Genomic DNA, 18076 nt, shown 5'->3' with positions numbered 1-18076 from the left:
GTGGGACACTGAGAAAGATAACGCCCCATCTGCATGTGGTATGTGAGGAGAAACCGTCCTTTTCAGACCTCTGGCAGCTCTCTTGGGTAAGTTTGGGATCCCTGGCAACGCTACTGGGAACTATCATTTCTCCAATGCATAATTTAGGAGTCTGTCGCTTAATTTCTAATATTTGGTATTACTTCTAGATATATTGTTGGTATTTCTTCTTGATTGACTTTTGTTTGGGTCAAAAATTATAATCTGTGAGCTGTGGTATGTGTGTGTGCGATGTGTGTGTGTTTTGCATACACATATGTGTATCCAGATGAGTCCACACATGGATGCCAGAGCAGGATGTCTAGTGTCTTCCTTTATAAATCTCTAGTTTATTGCCCTAAGATAAGGTCTTTCACTAAACCAGAGCTTGCCGCTTGGGGAGGGGGGGTGTTACTGACCAGGGACCCACCTGCCGCCGTCTCACAATGCTGGGGTTAGAATATTCACAGCCTTGTTTGCCTTCCTTTGTGGGGTCTGGGGATGTGACAATTCCAACTCAGGCCCCCAAACCTACAGAGCAAGCACCCTTCCCCACTGAACCATCTACCTTGCCCTGAGCCTGGTAAAGTCATGTGATCTGTGTCCACTTGACAGTACAGTGTAGTTTCGTGTCAAGTGATATTGAACGGGTTAATGCTGTGTTCAGTTCTTTTCCACCAAGACTGGCCTTTTAATTTATGTGTACAATTCCTGAGAGACTTTTATTTCTGTTTATTTTTATTTCACATGCATTTTGAACTTTAATTTTGAGTGCACATACATTTTCAACTTGCACTGTCTTTCTTATGAATAGAAATTTCCCTTTTAGGCTAGGAAATAGTCCCAAAGTGTATTTTTTGTCTCATATTAACATAAAACCATGTCATTTTTTAATAAATTTTCTGTTTGTGTGGCATACATGGTTCCATTTTTAATAGCCCCTCACATGCATATTCAAGTGAATCATATTTTTGCCCACTAAGCTAACCTCTCCCATTTATTTATTTATTTATTTATTTAAGATTTCTGTCTCTTTCCCACCGCCACCTCCCATTTCCTTCCCCCTTCCCCAATTAAGGCCCCCTCCCTCGTCAGCCCAAAGAGCAATCAGGGTTCCCTGCCCTGTGGGAAGTCCAAGGACCACCCACCTCCATCCAGGTCTAGTAAGGTGAGCATTCAAACTGCCTAGGCTCCCACAAAGCCAATACGTGTAGTAGGATCAAAGAACCCATTGCCATTGTTCTTGAGTTCTCAGTAGTCCTCATTGTCCACTATGTTAAGCGAGTCCGGTTTTATCCCAGGCTTTTTCAGATCCAGGCCAGCTGGCCTTGATGAGTTCCCGATAGAACATCCCCATTGTCTCAGTGTGTGGGTGCACTCCTTGCGGTCCTGAGTTCCTTGCTCGTGCTCCCTTCTGCTCCTGATTTGGACCTTGAGATTTCAGTCCGGTGCTCCAATGTGGGTCTCTGTCTCTGTCTCCTTTCATCGCCTGATGAAGGTTAATATTCTGGAGGATGCCTATATGTTTTTCTTTGGGTTCTCCTTATTTAGCTTCTCTAGGATCACTAATTATAGGCTCAATGTCCTTTGTTTATGGCTAGAAACCAAATATGAGTGAGTACATCCCATGTTCCTCTTTTTGGGTCTGGCTTACCTCACTCAGGATAGTGTTTTCTATTTCCATCCATTTGTATTCAAAATTCAAGAAGCCATTGTTTTTTACTGCTGAGTAGTACTCTAATATGTATATATTCCATACTTTCTTCATCCATTCTTCCATTGAAGGGCATCTAGGTTGTTTTCAGGTTCTGGCTATTACAAACAATGCTGCTATAAACATAGTAGAGCATATATTTTTGTTGTATGATAAGGCCTCTCTTGGGTATATTCCCAAGAGTGGTATTGCTGGGTCCAGGGGTAGGTTGATCCCAAATTTTCTGAGAAACCACCACACTGCTTTCCAAAGTGGTTGCACAAGTTTGCATTCCCACCAGCAATGGATGAGTGTACCCCTTTCTCCACAACCTCTCCAGCAAAGGCTATCATTGGTGGTTTTGATTTTAGCCATTCTGACAGGTGTAAGATGGTATCTTTTTTTTTAGGATTTATTTATTTATTATGTATACAGTATTGTGTCTGCCTTCAGGCCAGAAGAGGGCACCAGATCTCATTACAGATGGTTGTAAGCCACCATGTGGTTGCTGGGAATTGAACTCAGGACCTTTGGAAGAGCAGGCAATGCTCTTAACCACTGAGCCATCTCTCCAGCCCGTAAGATAGTATCTTAAAGTTGTCTTGATTTGCATTTCCCTGATCGCTAAGGAAGTTGAGCATTTCCTTAAGTGTCTTATGGCCATTTGAACTTCTTCTGTTGAGAATTCTCTGTTCAGCTCAGTGCCCCATTTTGTAATTGGGTTGATTAGCCTATTATGGTCTAGTTTCTTGAGTTCTTTATATATTTTGGAGATCAGTCCTTTGTCAGTTGCAGGGTTGGTGAAGATCTTCTCCCAGTCAGTGTGCTGTCTCTTTAAATCTCCTAATGAATGCCACTCAGGGAGGGTAGTCTCTGCCGCCTATGTGGGGGACAAGGTAGTTACGGACAGCCTTCTGTCAGGGACAACAGCCAGCCCCACTGGGCAAGTGGACGGCTGTCCATACAAACACAGTCAGGCTGAGCAATGGAGAGAGGTGGGTGGTTCGTGCCTGCCACTCTCTTACCAAAGAGCTATGGCCATTTCTCATGAAGAAATGCTGGTTTTGTTTTGTTTTTGTTTTTGTTTTCATGCTTGAGCAGGGTATGGAGTTCTGAATTGGTTGGTGTGATTGGCATCCTGCTTTACCTTCTATTAGAGGCAGCATATCAATCCCTAGAGATTTCCAACCCACATCTATTGCACCTGGGTCCAATTCCAAACTTTTCTATTAAAATCAACCAAACTTTTTCCATACTCACTAAACTGGTTACAGAAATGTTGTAAGTACTGAATAGTGTGTGTTCTATCAGAATATATGATAAATGTCTATTTCCATGAAAGCTTAGTACTAGTCTTTATGGTTCCTGACATATTTGGGTGGGTATTGTCTTATTTACAGTTCCTTCCCTTCTCAGTCCTAGAGGTTAAAAAAGCCAGAGCCTCAGAGCTCAGGCTGGCAATGAACTTGCATCTTCTTGGCTCAGTGTCCTACGTGCTGGATCACAGGAATGGGTCCCTACACTTGGCTCTTCCTATGCTTCGTGTTGTATGAATTGTGGAGGGAAATCTGAGGGGGAATGTGCGGAAAGCTGGTTTGAACTGGCACCCTGGGAGCTCTGGGTGGCTGCTAAGAGCTGTCTCCAAGTGGTGAATCAATGCTTCAGGAAACTGTTAGGCAGGGAGCAGGAAGGGCGCATCCCAGGAGTCGTGGCAGCAGAAGAGAAAGCTCCTCTTGGTGGAAGCTGTTGCTAAGGGAGTCGGGAAGCACCCCGAATATGAGTATCTTTGTCAGACTTCCCTGCTGTTGCCTGGCATCCTGATGAGCTACATCTGGATGAACACCACGAAATCTGAAGACTGCAATCACAGTGATTGCCCATTACAGTTACTCTGTGTCTGACACACCGCACACAAGCATTTCAAAAGGTATTCATTTCTTGAGTAACCACTGAGGTGATTCAAAGTAGGAACCAAGCATATTGTCCTTCACCGTCACCCCAGTGCCTGCCTGAGAATCTATTCATGGGCCCAGGGAGCGTTCCAGGACATATTCTTGGCCCTCTACCTTCATGGCTGGCTTGTTATGCAGCTCATCAAAGGGTCAGAAATGGAAACAGAACCAATCCCCAATAGACTGTTTCCTGCACAAACAACTACCACATATTCTTTCACCCCAGACTGGGGCCAGGAACAAAATAGGATGTTTTCATCTTTCTATTTCCTTCATGCTTCCCAGCATTTGGTAGTTTATTTTTCTATTTCAATAAAGTCTTGGATACTTCTAAAGATCACTAGTGATTCTATGGACCTGGACAGGTTAATTTCTTTGTGATTCGATTTCTTTGAGCTGTAGATGGGAATAGTGTATCACATGAAAGTGAGAGCCTCAAGTAAGATAATACAGAGATAAACCAGGCATGGTGGCACACACCTTAAGTCCCAGTACTCAGAAGGTAGGGGGAGGCAGACCTCTGTGAGTTCAAGGTCAGTCTCCTCTATGTAGAGAGTTCCAGAGCAGCCAGGGTTACATAGTGAGACTCAGTCTTAAAACAAACAAACAAATTTGATGCAGAGATAATCTGTAATTCAATAAGTATTAGCATATATTTCATTCAAAATCATGCTGCAAAAATCATTTGTAAAACTTCACTATTTCACATGACCCTCAGAAGGCATATGAGTTCAAAGTCATACTAGCATCTCTTAATGTACTACTAGCATTTAAATTTAAATAAAAATTACTAGCATTTAATACTAGTCCTACTAGCATTAAAAGATGTCTACTAGCATCTTTTAATACTGCTAGACACAGCCATGGAAAGCACATTGAGGTGTCACATAAGGTCAGCAAACAGACTCATCTAAACCCTCTCTTGTGTTCTTCTCTAAAATAAGGGTCACAGGATTCATTCTAGATGTAGACAATAAATTCATAATTTTATGACTATTCATCAGCATTGTATTTACAGACAGCAAGATGAACATATGAATATACTCATCACAGCCTCCATTGCTCCATTATTGGTCTCCTCTGTTCTAAAACTTCTACCTGTAGAATTTCAAAGAACTGAGTCTCCTAAACATGAGTTTCCTTAGGGCTCCTTTGACATCATGATTCCTCAGGCTGTAGATGAAGGGATTGACCATGGGTGTCACCACTGTGAAAAAGGCAGTGGCCACTATGTCTTGCACTGAATATGTAGATGAAGGGTGCATATAGACCCCCAGGATCGCCCCATAGAAAAAGCAGACCACGGTGAGGTGGGACCCACATGTGGACAGGGCTTTTCTTATCCCCTGAACAGATGGGAACTTCAGTACACAGGAGAGGATATAGGCATACGAGACAGTGGTGCACGTGAATGGCGTGGCAGAGGTCAGCCCACCCACCGTGAAGGCTGTGACATCATTGATAAAGGTATCAGAACAAGAGAGCTTCAGAATAGGATACGGGTCACAGAAGAAGTGGTGCACTGCATTGTGGGAACAGAAGGTGAGTCGAACCATGAGGAGAGTGTGCAAGAGAGCATGCAGGTTTGTGATGACCCATGATATGGCCACCAGGAGGACACAGAGTCTGGGCCTCATCATCAGGGTGTAGTGGAGTGGGTGACAAATGGCCACATAGCGGTCATAGGCCATCACACTCAGGAGGAAGCTGTCCATGTTGATAAATGTGATAAAGAAATAGATCTGGGCCATGCACTCCATGTAAGAGATGGACTTGCTTCCCACCATGTGATTCACCAATGCCTTGGGGACGGTGACTGAGGAAAAGCAGATGTCGACACTGGAGAGGTTGGCCAAGAAAAAATACATGGGTGTGTGGAGATGAGGGTCACAGCTTATGGCCAGGATGATGAGAAGGTTCCCAGAGATGGTGACCATGTACATCCCCAAGAACAGCCCAAAGACAATGTCTTCTTGTTCTGACTCTTCAGAGAGTCCCAGGAGGAGGAATTCTGTGACTGTCGTCTGGTTCTTTCTGCCCATATCTGTGGGGGTAGAAAGTTCCATCTCAAGGTAAGATTGGAGGTCAACTCTTTAGCAAAAACATCATAAATTTGGAAGAGCTTAATTTTTGGCTGAGAATTTACTAAAACTGAGTAGTCTAGCTGAGCAATTTTACACAAGAGGGTTGTTAATTTTCATAGGGTCTGATTACAATGGCCGTGCTCTTCTTTGCTCCTGTTGGCGTGTGTAGGGTCTTTCCTGTGCTAACCCTTCCTTAGCCTGATAATTGTGGCATCACACTGCACTTTATAAGAGAAAAAACTGAAGCTTGAGGCGAGAGGTGATTCATCCAAATTCACAGAGCCAACGAAAGTGACTGCTTTAAATCAGTGGAAATATCATGTTATTGTCGTCTTTTTATGCTATGCTTTAAATAACTATCAATTATTAAAAATTTAACCCAGAGATAAATCTATATCTGATGCTACAGTAGAATCCTGAAGATTTTGTCTGTGATTTTTCTAATTTTTTTTTCAGAAACTGGAATCTTTGTGGGGTTGAGAGGCCAGTTAACAGTTTTGTTCAGAGTCTTACCTGCCCTTACCTTGTCGTCTGTCTGCTGTTGGGATGCGCTGAGCTGTGTACAAGCCTTTTGTCCTTCTTCCTGTGGTCAGAAGAGGAAGGGCAGATGCCTCAAGCCGCTGGATATTCTATTTGAAGAAAGAGATTGACAGACTGAAAAATAGCAAACTCACACTGAGCAGCTGAAAATAAACTTCAAGACTAAGAAACCAGTCCAGTTAAGGAAAGCCGCTGAAGACTGTGACTGCTCCATCTCTGTGAAGATTCGGGGTGCTTAGATGGGGAGGAAGGGGAATTGGTCTCCCTTGGAAAAGGAAGAGGGAGAGATGGCTCTGTGTGGTATGGTCTATCTGCTGGGACGGGGGTGCACTAGTGAACATTTTGAGAGGACCGACTAGTGTGCCTTCACTCGGGAAGCCATGAGTCAGTCACTAACGGGAGTCATGTCAGGGGAATTAAGCCAAAATGCTGAGATGTGAAGTCACCTAGCCTGGATTAATACCCAGACCTGAGTTAAGATGGGGGGTACTAGAAAACCCTGGAACATGGCTAGCATGCTCCTTAGAAGGTGAGGGATGAAAGCCAGGGAGAAGACCCAATGGGTAAAGTGCCTGCCATCAGGCCTGGCAACCTGAGTTCAAGCAGCAGGACCCATGTGATGGACAGAGAGAGCCAACATGTTATTCTCTGACCTCCACATGTGTACCGTGGCCTGTGCATGCATGCTCTTACACACAAATCAACATAATAAGAATAGTTTTAAAAACTTTGAGGGCTGAGGGAGTGACAGGTGACATCATACACAGATTTACCATACCAGTTTGGGATTCATTAGCTTCTGGTCTTCTGGCTAGATCCCACAGCACTATCAGACATAGAGAGGGGCAGTAGGATTTCAAGGGAGGATTCTCGTGTTTGAAAATCATGTGGGACTTCCACTAGCCTGGATGTTCTCGGCACAGAACCTCTGTTGATGTAAAGATTGGCCATAGGAGGCTGAGTTGGTAGACAATATATCATTTCATGGTTTAAACCTTGAACAAGTTAACCCTCCATAGGAAGTCACATACCACACCACACCATGTTCCCAATGCCTCTCAATGATTGCATGTTCTTTGGGCATACCCCGTAATAGAATTCTGCACCACCACCTCCTCTGCAGCCTCCTCACTGGGAGACAGTGCTTTTCTGTGACTTCAATACTCTGTTTCTGTCCATTATCTCTTATAAGCTGAGCTAGTGTTTGTTTGTATGAGACAGCAGGCATATCTGCATCATTGTTAGTGATTCTGAACCATAAAACCAAGTCTGCTTAATCCCCAAGTTTAGGTCTAAGCCAAGACACCTCTGTGGGGCTCAGGAGGATGTCTAAGTGGCCTGACTCCGAGATACTGTGTTGTATAGCTGGCACTACAGAGGAAAAAAGAGGTCAGACAATGGGCACAAACATGGAAATGAGAGGATGAATAAGGGTCCCTTGTGTGCCTGAGATATTCAAGGATATAGGGAAGTGAGGTTCTTGACTCGGAGCTTCCAGCCATGCATAATGGTAGCTGTGTGCTCTGTTTAGCAATCTGTACTCTTTTGTTTCCACCCTGGGTGTGTTGTTGCTACACTCTCAGCAGGGAGTGTGCTTTGACAGGAAAATGCTGGCCTGTATGAGGAAGCACTGGCTCTTTCTCCTTTGAGCTTGGTGAGATGCAGAGGAACTGGATAGATCTGTCTTTGTTTTCCTCAATATCATTTCATGTGTTTGAATCTCTGTGAATCCATCTGCTGTTGGAGGTGAAGGTGCCCTCCCTCACCGCTTCCCCGGCCCCTCTCACCTGCCTTTCTCTGCTGATGTCAGGGCCTCCACAGAGTCCCCATCTCTGCTGGTTCTGTGCTTGACCCTGGAGGATGGAAAGTCAATAGTTGGCGTTGAAAACCGAGGGGCTTTTCCTCACTGGAGAAACATGTGACTCCCTCTGGTCAAGCTTGGGAGGTTGGAAATTAATAGGCAGATTCTCCATCCCTTGAGAGCCAGTGTAAAGATCGCTGCCAAGGTAGAGAGCCCCTTGGGCGGAGGCCTCAAAAGTCCTCATTAGGGCATGAGCTAAGAAGTCACTGTTTATATCCATCCCACACTCGGAAAATGGGCCTGCAGAGGCGCTTTCCCTTTTTCCCTTGAATGTTTTTAATTGTTTGCTTTATTAGCTTATTAGTTTTAGTGAAATAATGGCTTTCATCCTGATACATATAATATCATATATGTATGATAGAATGTGTATCACTGTATTTCGCTCATGTCCACTTCCCTTATCATCCTCTATGTCCATGACTTACCGTATCCTTGCCAATAACCCCTTCCTCAAGTAGTCGTTGTCTACTTTAAGGTCTTATATATGCTTACATACACATATACAGGTCATATATACACATATATTTAAATCTGTATCCACGTCAAAGGAAACACGACATTCACGCTTCTTCCCCTGTTGGTCTCCCTTGTTCTCCCCCCTACACTGCCGTTAGACCCCTCCCTCCTCCCTCAGTCCTGGATTTTCTTAAATATTCAAAGAGGACACCTTTTGCATTATACTAAAGTGCAATTAGTAATTTAAAAAGTGTTTTTGAATCATACTTTTGATAATGTTGCTACAAAATCTTTGCCTAATTCAAGATCAAAAATATATTCTTATTTTTTTTTCTCCTAGAAATGTATTGTTTTGGGGCCAAGTGGTGGTGGCACATACCTTTAGTTGTGTCCCCAGCACTCGGGAGGCAGAGGTGGGAGGATCCCTGTGAGTTTGAGGTCAGTCTGGTCTACAGAGTGAGTTCTAAGACAGGCTCCAAAGCTACAAAGAGAAACCCTGTCTCAGAAAACTCCCCTAGGAAGGAAGGAAGGAAGGAAGGAAGGAAGGAAGGAAGGAAGGAAGGAAGAAGGAAGGAAAGAAGGAAGGAAGGAAGGAAGGAGAATGGAAGATGTTGGGAACTGTGGACCCCCAGACCCTGAATTTCCTGTAAAAAACTTGTTTTTCCTTTGCTTGCAGCTGCTCTGAGCGCAAGATAGGGGAGTGGTTCCTTGGTGGGCTTGCAGCTGAGAGTTGGGGCATGGTCATTAGTCAAGGAAACCCTATATAAGCTCCCCTGGAACACAATAAAGTTGGCATTCTTGATTCAAGGAGGCATTCTTAACATTCTTGTTTCAAGGATGACCCGTGTCTCTGTCTCTGTCTGCGTGTGTGTGTTTCAATCTCCAGCTCCTAGCCCATAGCACATAGCAGCGTGTGTAGCTGGTGTTGCACTATAGAAAAAACGAAATGTATCATTTTAACTTTTCTTGCTACATCTGTTTCACTTTGAGTTAATTTTGTATATAATGTGAAGCTAAGATGTGTTGAGTAGTTTTAATATGGTCATTTAATTCTTATGATTATTTGTCTAGAAATTATATCCCTCCATTGAATTGCTTGGACGACTTTGCGTCACGTGCATTGATCATGTGTGAGTGGGCACACAGGTGAATTAAATGTGGTCCATTGCTCTGTGTGTCTATGCTTTTGTTAACTGTCTGTGACTCTTTAGCAAGTCATGAGATACAGTGATAGGAATCCCCAGTCATGTTATTTTTCCAGTTGCGCAATTTTAGTTCATTTCCCATAGCAAAAGTAATAACAGTTTGTATCTTGAAAAACAAATTCTTCTGTGCTATGTGGTTTGGCCCATGGAAACCCTGTGTGCTGTCTTGAGAATAGATGACTTCCTGCAGATAAGGGGTTTTGAAGTCTTTCTCTTTTTCTCCACTTGTCAGGTTTCCTTTTGGTTTGTTTTCGGCATATAGACCTTGCATGCACTAGCTTAGATTTCATATTTTAAAAATAATTTTTATTTATTTTTTGAGACAGGGTGTCACTGTTTAGAATTGGCTGTCCTGCTTCTGCTTCCCAAGGACAGATTAAAGGCTTGCACCATGACACCAGCTCAAATGATTTTATACTATTGTAATGTATTACTTAAGAAACTATGATGTTCCATCTGTTCAACATTGCTTGTGTATCAAAATGATGAGTTTTGACTTATGTCCTTCCACCGTCTGTTAGCTAACCGTGTAGTTAGCATCAGCTGTCATTTGACATAGCCCAGAGTCACCTGGGAAGGGGAAACCTCAGCAGAAGAACTGCCCTGATCAGAATGAGCTGATGGTGTGCCTGTATGACATTTTCCTAATTGCTCACAGATTTAAGTACCATGGACAGTACCATTCCAGGCAGGCCTGTACAAGGCGGAACAAGCCAGCAGGTGGCAGTCCTCTGTCTGTGGCCTCTGCTTCCTCTTCTGTTCCAGGTCCTGCCTTGGGTTCCTGCCTTAGCCTCCTCTAATAATGGATTCTAACCAGTGCAACAAACACACCCTTCAGGCCCAGACTGCTTTTGGTTATGGTGTTTATCACAGCCACAGAAACTAAACCAGGATACCTGCCTAGCTACAGAATTAGGCGTTTGGTAAACTTTATGTTTGTTTCTTTCTTTGCAGTAATAAAAACAATATTTGTAAAGATGTTAAAGGAAGTCACATTATCTACAGACAGGATGAGACTTTTTTTTTCTTTTCAACTATGTATCTTTTCCTGTCTTGCTGCACTGGGTAGTATTTCTACTCCAGTGTTTTGTAGGAGAAGAGCTGTGGATGTTACTTTCTTTTGAGGCATATTTAGTATTTCATCTTAGATAAGTTTACATTTTACTTTGTTGCTGTTGTTTAAATTGTTTTGTTGTCTTTCCTTTTGCCCTGCTGAGAACTGGACCTTGGGTGTGCCAGGCAAGCACTGTACCCCCGAGCTATATTCCTAGCTCTAGCTCTATTTGTTTAGTAAATGCTCTTTGTTAGGAGAGGAGTCCTTTGATTTGGAATATATTAGGTATTTCTATAATTATTAATTTTTCTCTTGTTACATTCTCTCCTGCATCAATCCCTATGATCACAATACCATCCATTACAATGGATATGTTTGATAAATGACTCCCTCCTTCTCCAGCAAAACCTCCCGCTCTCCACCTAGCCTTATCTGGAGGATGTCCTCGGGCCTGGGGGACTGACCTTATCTGAAGACTGTCTAAACCAGTTGCCTGACTTATCTGGAACCCTACCACCACAGATCCCTGCTGGAAGGCTCCCTTGTTGCACACGCTAGAAGACTTACAATGGTAACACTGCATACCACATATGTCCATCCACTCTTCCCAGCCCTCTGTTTGTACAATGGGAAGCCCTGCTTAGTGAGGAATGTCAAATACAGACTAGAAAAAATGAATTCCACAATCAACAAATAAGACAACAAGGACAACTTCCACCCCCTGCCGGCTCAATTAATAAACTGGAATTATGACCAATTGTTAGGCCAGGGTAATTTTTCCACAGGAAAACAACAGGCCCCGCTCCACACTGGCTGCTTTGAACAGGACCACCTGTGTTTGCTCCAAGCCTGGGACTGTTTGACCTCCCCTATTCGTAGGACCTGGAAAGGCCTCTTCACCAACCTTTTTTTAAAAACAAACACCAATCTAAACTCTCCCAGATTTCTTTTTTAAAAAAATATTTTATGGCTTATTTAACTTTGTTTTATGTGCATTGTTGTGAAAGTGTCAGATCCCCTGCAACTGGATCTTCAGACAGTTGTGAGCTGCCATGTGGGCTCTGGGAATTGAACCTGGGTCCTCTGGAAGAGCAGTCAGTGCTCTTAACCACTGAACCATCTCTCCAGCCCTCTCCCAGATTTCATACTGAGAGTACAAGCCAGTCTAGACAGAAAAATAACAGAGCCCACAGCCAAAGCAATGCTCCTACATAATCTTGTCTGGAAAGGAACAACCCTGTAGCACAGACAGGCTTGTCACAGCCTGAGGTATGAACATTATCATAAATGGATCATGGCTGCTCATGCATCTGGACATCTTCACACCAGGCCTCCTCTCCTGCCCATGGCCTGATTCAAGATGTTTTAAATGTGGAAAGATAGGACATTGGGAAGGGGAGGTGCCCAAAGAATAATTCAACTGCCTCTGAACCCCCAAAATCATTTTCGTACCCTCTGTTGTAGAAAAGGATTTCACTGGAGTAAGGACCCTACCACCTTGAAACTCCACAGGAGGCAGCCCTCAGCCCCACCATTAAGAGGGAAAGTCACAGGGGCTCAATGGGTCACTAACACACTTGAAAACCCTCACCCCAAACTTTCGATTAAAATTGACAACAAAAATTTCAAATATTGATAGACCCAGGAACAGAAAAAAACTGTCCTAAGGCAAGCCAAGGTTCCCAAAATTGGACCCTCCTACTGGAACCCCAGTTAGTGGGAGTTGGGGGGGTCTCTCCAGAACGTTTGTTACCCAAGACTTTTACAGAAGAGGTGAGCCGGGTAAAACACATGGGACCATTAGACACCTCATGGCTCATGTGACCACTAACTTACTAGGAAGAGATGTCCTAGAAGACTTAAATGTGGTCCTTGCTGCTGGGAAAGAAGGAGAATGCCTCCAAATAAGAGATTACCAGAAATATCAGCATCAAAAGAAGCCCCAATCCTAAGGGTCGCTGTTCATACTTCATTCCCTGCCAAGAGTGGATCACAGAAGATACGTCTGGGTGGAACAGGGGCCTTTAAACAGGGAAATTAACTGTTTTACAGCTACTGGTTAAACACCAAATGGACTTGGGACACGCTGTCCCTTTAGAAGCCCCTATACCAGCCTCAGGGGAAATCATAGAATGACTCCGTGTACCAGCAGAGGGAGCTCCTTGACTATTATCTGTGATGGATGCTTTATCCAACATGATTAAGAACAAGAAAGAAGTACACTCTACAAATCAAAGGAAAGGAACCTGGCATGATTATCCCATCCACCCACCCAGACAGCCAATGGCGCTTACGAAACTACACTTCTTTTGCTAACGGTCTCATCGGCTTTTCAGGACAAATAGATAACCACCACCCAAAGGATAAATTTCTGGCAACCATACCACTCTTAAGGTGGCTCCCTCCCCGCTTATTCTCTCGGTCTCCTATCCTACATGCCCCCTACGGCTTTCGCAGATGGGAGAGTGTAAGTCCTACTGTGTAAGCGCTATCAGAGAGCGGCTTGCTCTAACAGGCATACCTGGGAGGTAGTCATCATAGATGTGCAAAAGGTAGACAAAGAAGAGTTATAAATGCACCAAAGAAGGGGAGGGTCAACACACATCAGCCTAGAAAGAATGATATTAGTGAGACCTTGTCATGAGTAGGTTTGCACTGACTGGAAATACAAACTGGATAGTTGGACAGCCGGTCGAATACGGGAATATCTGATGGGTGAGAACCAGTGAAATTTTGCGATCCCAGGGTAAAGGAGAGCGGGATTGACCGGCACGGCTGTCAGCAGAAGTCTGTTGCTGGGCGATGAAAGGAGACAGAGACAGAGACCCACATTGGAGCACCGGACTGAAATCTCAAGGTCCAAATCAGGAGCAGAAGGAGAGAGAGCACAAGCAAGGAACTCAGGACCACGAGGGGTGCACCCATACACTGAGACAATGGGGATGTTCTATCAGGAACTCACCAAGGCCAGCTGGCCTGGGTCTGAAAAAGCCTGGGTCAAAACTGGTCTCGCTGAACATAGCGGACAAGGAGGACTACTGAGACCTCAAGAACAATGGCAACGGGTTTTTGATTCTACTGGACCTATTGGTTTCGTGGGAGCCTAGGCAGTTTCGTGGATGCTCACCTTACTAGACCTGGATGGAGGTGGGTGGTCCTTGGACTTCCCACAGGGCAGAGAACCCTGATTGCTTTTTGGGCTGACGAGGGAGGGGGACTTGATTGGGGGAGGGGGAGGGAAAGGGGAGGCGGCGGTGGGGAAGAGACAGAAATCTTTAATAAATAAATAAATTAATTAAAAAAAAAGAAGTCTGTTGCTGGATGCACAGAAGAAGCAGTTAGAGGCATTAGTTGGCGGTGGAAAGGAGAAAGCCCACAACATATTAAATGTATTGGTTCCATGTGATTGTGGCTTCGATCTGTTCTTGAACCTGTGAATAGTGTCATATTTAATTGAATGTTTGATGGTAGGGAACTCTGTGATTGTCTGACTAATCATTTTTTTGAGTGTTTGGTGTGTTCCTTCAATGATGGCTTGACCCTGAGGACTGTGGGGATGCCAGTGTGGTGAGCTATCTTCCAAGTCTCACAAAAAATTTTAAATTGGTGGCTTTTAAAGGCTGGCCCATTATCAGTTTTGATCTGGAGGGGGAGCCCCATGACAGTGAAAGCACCCTTCAGTCGCCCTTTCTCTGGGTACAGGAGGAGTAGCAACAGACCCATCATCTGGCAGGGGACTTTCAAGACAAACTTGATCAAGCCGTGACCTCCACAGCTGAGAACGTAGAGTCACTTCAAAGGCAAATGAACTCTCTTGTGGAGCTGTGCTCCACAATAGAAGACCAATAGACCTTAAAAACTGATGAATTGGGAAAGACATGTGTGGTCTTGGGAGAAGAATGGTGTTTCTTTGTCAATGAGTCCAAACAAAATGTAAAGACCCTTAAAGCGCTACTTAAAGATCTTCTGGCCCGGTATCAGTCCCAGGACTTTTTATCCTGGTTCCATAACCCTTTATTCTCTTGGCTCCTCCCCTTTATTGGTCCTCTGATTGTGTTATGTTTTATTTTGATGCTTGCCCCCTGCCTTGTTCAGTTCTTCTGGCAACAGATCACCACCGCCACTAAAATGACCACCAATTAGAGCCGAGAATAATCCTATGGATTCATGTTGCTGAGCTACATAGCTGTCAATCTCTATACTTACTTTTATGTGTTTTCATGGAGCTTAGTTCACAGATATCTAATGAACATCGAGTGTACACATTTCCCCCATGTACTATTTATTAATCCTCTCATACATTACATTATTAGTAAGTAATGATTTCAAGAGGTGGCCCTAGAGGTGGCGAGAGAAGTTCAATGGGGTTGGACGATGCTCCCCAATCATGAGCTCTATAAGACTTAGCCTACTTAGAGCAGCTAAGGCTGCTTCTTAATTCTTCTGCAGCCTTAAATCTTCATTCTCTGTCTTTTACAGATGAGCTCACCGTCAGTTACTGCCCTGTTTGTATGTGTCGCCTTGGGTCATCTGTATCAAAGACTACAGGTTAGAAGTAGCTTCATTTAACAGAAGGAAAAACACAAAGCAAAAACACTCAGCCGTATTTCTCTCAAGATAGCCTCAGTCCTTTTACCTGAAGACAATGCTATTAATGTAACTCAGACTGGTCTAGGTCCCTCTTAACCCTTCCTGGCATTTGGCACTTTTAGGCACTGAAGGACCAGCCTGACGGTTTGCTGATTTCCAGCCTTGCAACACAGCATCTAAATGTCCTTAGGGGCTCCAGAGCCATTGCTGCTGCTGATGTCACTGTGTGCAGAATTCTGCTCAGAGGCCTCTCCTTTATGTTAAGCAAAGTGAGAAAATTAATCAAATGTGGTACTCGGTTCTACATTTGGAAGGAAGAGGGGAATCTGGTAGAAAGCAAGGTGATGAGGTGTACTGGATAATTAAACCCTTTTAGGCAGAAAGAATCGAATAAAGGTCTGTAGCTTAGCCTTAGCATTTGGATGGTAGCACAGGGGAGGGATGGGCTTACTGATAGGAGCAAAAGGGCCAAGGAACAGGCAGGAAAGGTGTTTAAGGGGTGATTGGCTGGGGCAGAGAACATTGTAAGCAATGCTTTTGGGAGATAGGTTATGAGATATACTAATACGGGTACAGGGCGGGAGGTGCCCTGGCATTTTGAGAGTTAAATTCAAAAACCAGTGAGAAGTTGCTGTGCTCCTGGACAGTTCCTCCCCAATCTGTACCAAACCAAAGGGCATGGAGTTTGCCCAGCAGATAGACAAAGACACTCTCGGAAGATGACTGCCAGAAGCAGGGATGGGGCAGGCGCCGCATCAAGAAATGCTCGTGCCAGCCTGTGCAGCCTTTGTCATTGTGACCTGTGTGCATAGTGTGTTCTTTATAACAGGCTGTCTCCTGTGATGGGCATGGTGGTCAAAAGTGGAAGAAGCAGGAAGGTGGGGGAGGTCCTATTATCTGCGAATGGTGGGTAAGGTCAAACACAGGAAAGTCTGCTATAAATATCCCAGATGCTATGTTTAGAGAGGTGTGCTAAGATAACTATGTCTGCCCATCCTTCCTGCCTGCCTGCCTGTTTGCCTTTCTTCCTTCTTTCTCTTTTCTTTTTCCTTAGACAACATCTTGTTGTGTACCCTAAACTGCTTCAGTCTCCTGCCTCTGCCTCTGAAGCGCTAGGACTACAGAAATATACACATTTAACTGGACGCTCCCTTTAAATGTCAGATGGATAATTTTATTGGAACCATAATCAATACCACCCCCACACCATTCTCAAATCACATGTTTGTAGGATTAGGAAACAAGCCAGCTGACTCTGAGGTTAGTCTAAACCTGCACAGTACAGTCTCATGTCTCATGGAGTACAGAGGGCTTCTTGATCCCCAAATCTATACGAGAAATGCTCCCAGAACATCGGGGCAGGGGTGTCTATGTGGTGAGTGGGGCACCCCGTGGTTTTCTGACTTGAAAGAAGTCTGCTGAGTTTAGGGATTTTATCAGCCAACCTGTGCTTTCTCTGTGCAAGGAAGACCTCACACTGGGAGTTGAATGCCAGAGAAGCCATCCAATGCTTGCTGTGAGCCATCGCAAAGGCTTGTAAGTTTCCCAAGTCCAGAGTGGGTCCTGGGGCTGACTTGAGGCATCTCCACAACACCCACAGCAGAAGCAATGTCTGTAAACAGAAAAGAGACTCCCCATAAGACATTGCTGCATGAGCCGGATTTGAGTGGTTCAGAGAGGTTAAAGGCCAAGGGAAAGGCTGGGGCTCCCTCCACTGAGATAGTCAGTGAAGTGGTCCCTTGAGAATCATCTGAGGAGAAACCCAAAAATAGGCATCCTGAAGGGGGTCACCCTTAGTATTGCAGACACAGTATGATCATGACACCCCAGAATTCTGCAGGCAGACACAAAGGAGGGACAGCTTCCCCCAACAGCCCAGGAGAAACAGCAGCTGACCTCCCTCTTTGCCTCACCTTCTCAGAAAGAGTAGTGCTGAAGAGGAAAGTAGAGGGGGACCGAGACTCCTCCTCACCTCCCCCTCGCCTCCCACCCTCAGCCCAGCACACCAAGCCAAGAACAGGTGGGGAATTCAGGATCTTTGAGTTGACTGAATAAGAATGTTTTATGTAATATACTATGACTGATAATGATGGGATCTGGCCAGCATGTTTTTCTGAAATTGGTTGAGAGATTAGTTAGTCATCTCAAGACTTCAACCCCAACTAATTGTGGTACCCTAGTTGGAAGGCCGTATGGCACTGAGTTCCTCTTACTCTGGACATGCTTTGACGCTCTGTCCCCTTCAGCTTTCTTCTGGGGAGTGAGTGTTCCAACCAGCTCTGGGGCGGTAACATTTGGTTTACATGATTTGCACACATTGGCTGCTGCTTTGGTGCACCAGTCTCTCCTGGCTTCTAAACATGGAACTGTCTGGCATGCCTGTATCAAGGAGCGTTTGCATCCTTTAACATTAAAACTAAGGCTTTTTATCCCAGCTCAGCTGATGTCCATCTTTGGGGCTCAGCATGGATCTAAGTTATCTCACTTGAGATACAATGTTATATAGCCATAGAGCGCAGTGGATAGACTGTGCAGTGCGGTAGAGGTAAGGGCTGAGTGGGGAGTCTAGACATCTGGCAGAGTGTCTGTCTTTTGAGGTGGAAAGTGACTCGTGGCTCCGAGC

The 18076-nt window shown here is 44.5% G+C and overlaps 1 protein-coding gene across 1 annotated transcript; it reads right to left on the bottom strand.

The window, feature by feature from the left end:
• Nucleotides 1-4757: 4757 nt before the first annotated feature.
• LOC126511459 (olfactory receptor 1361-like) lies at nt 4758-5705 on the bottom strand. The gene has a single exon (XM_050158612.1). The coding sequence runs from the start codon at nt 5703-5705 to the stop codon at nt 4758-4760; it is 948 nt and encodes a 315-aa protein (XP_050014569.1).
• Between the last annotated feature and the right edge of the window lie 12371 nt (nt 5706-18076).

Source organism: Alexandromys fortis, unplaced genomic scaffold, assembly GCF_014885135.2.
Source record: "Alexandromys fortis isolate MF-2015 unplaced genomic scaffold, M_Fortis_MF-2015_v1.1 scaffold_99, whole genome shotgun sequence".
Lineage (NCBI taxonomy): Eukaryota > Metazoa > Chordata > Mammalia > Rodentia > Cricetidae > Alexandromys > Alexandromys fortis.
This window is presented reverse-complemented; position numbering and strand designations above follow the sequence as displayed.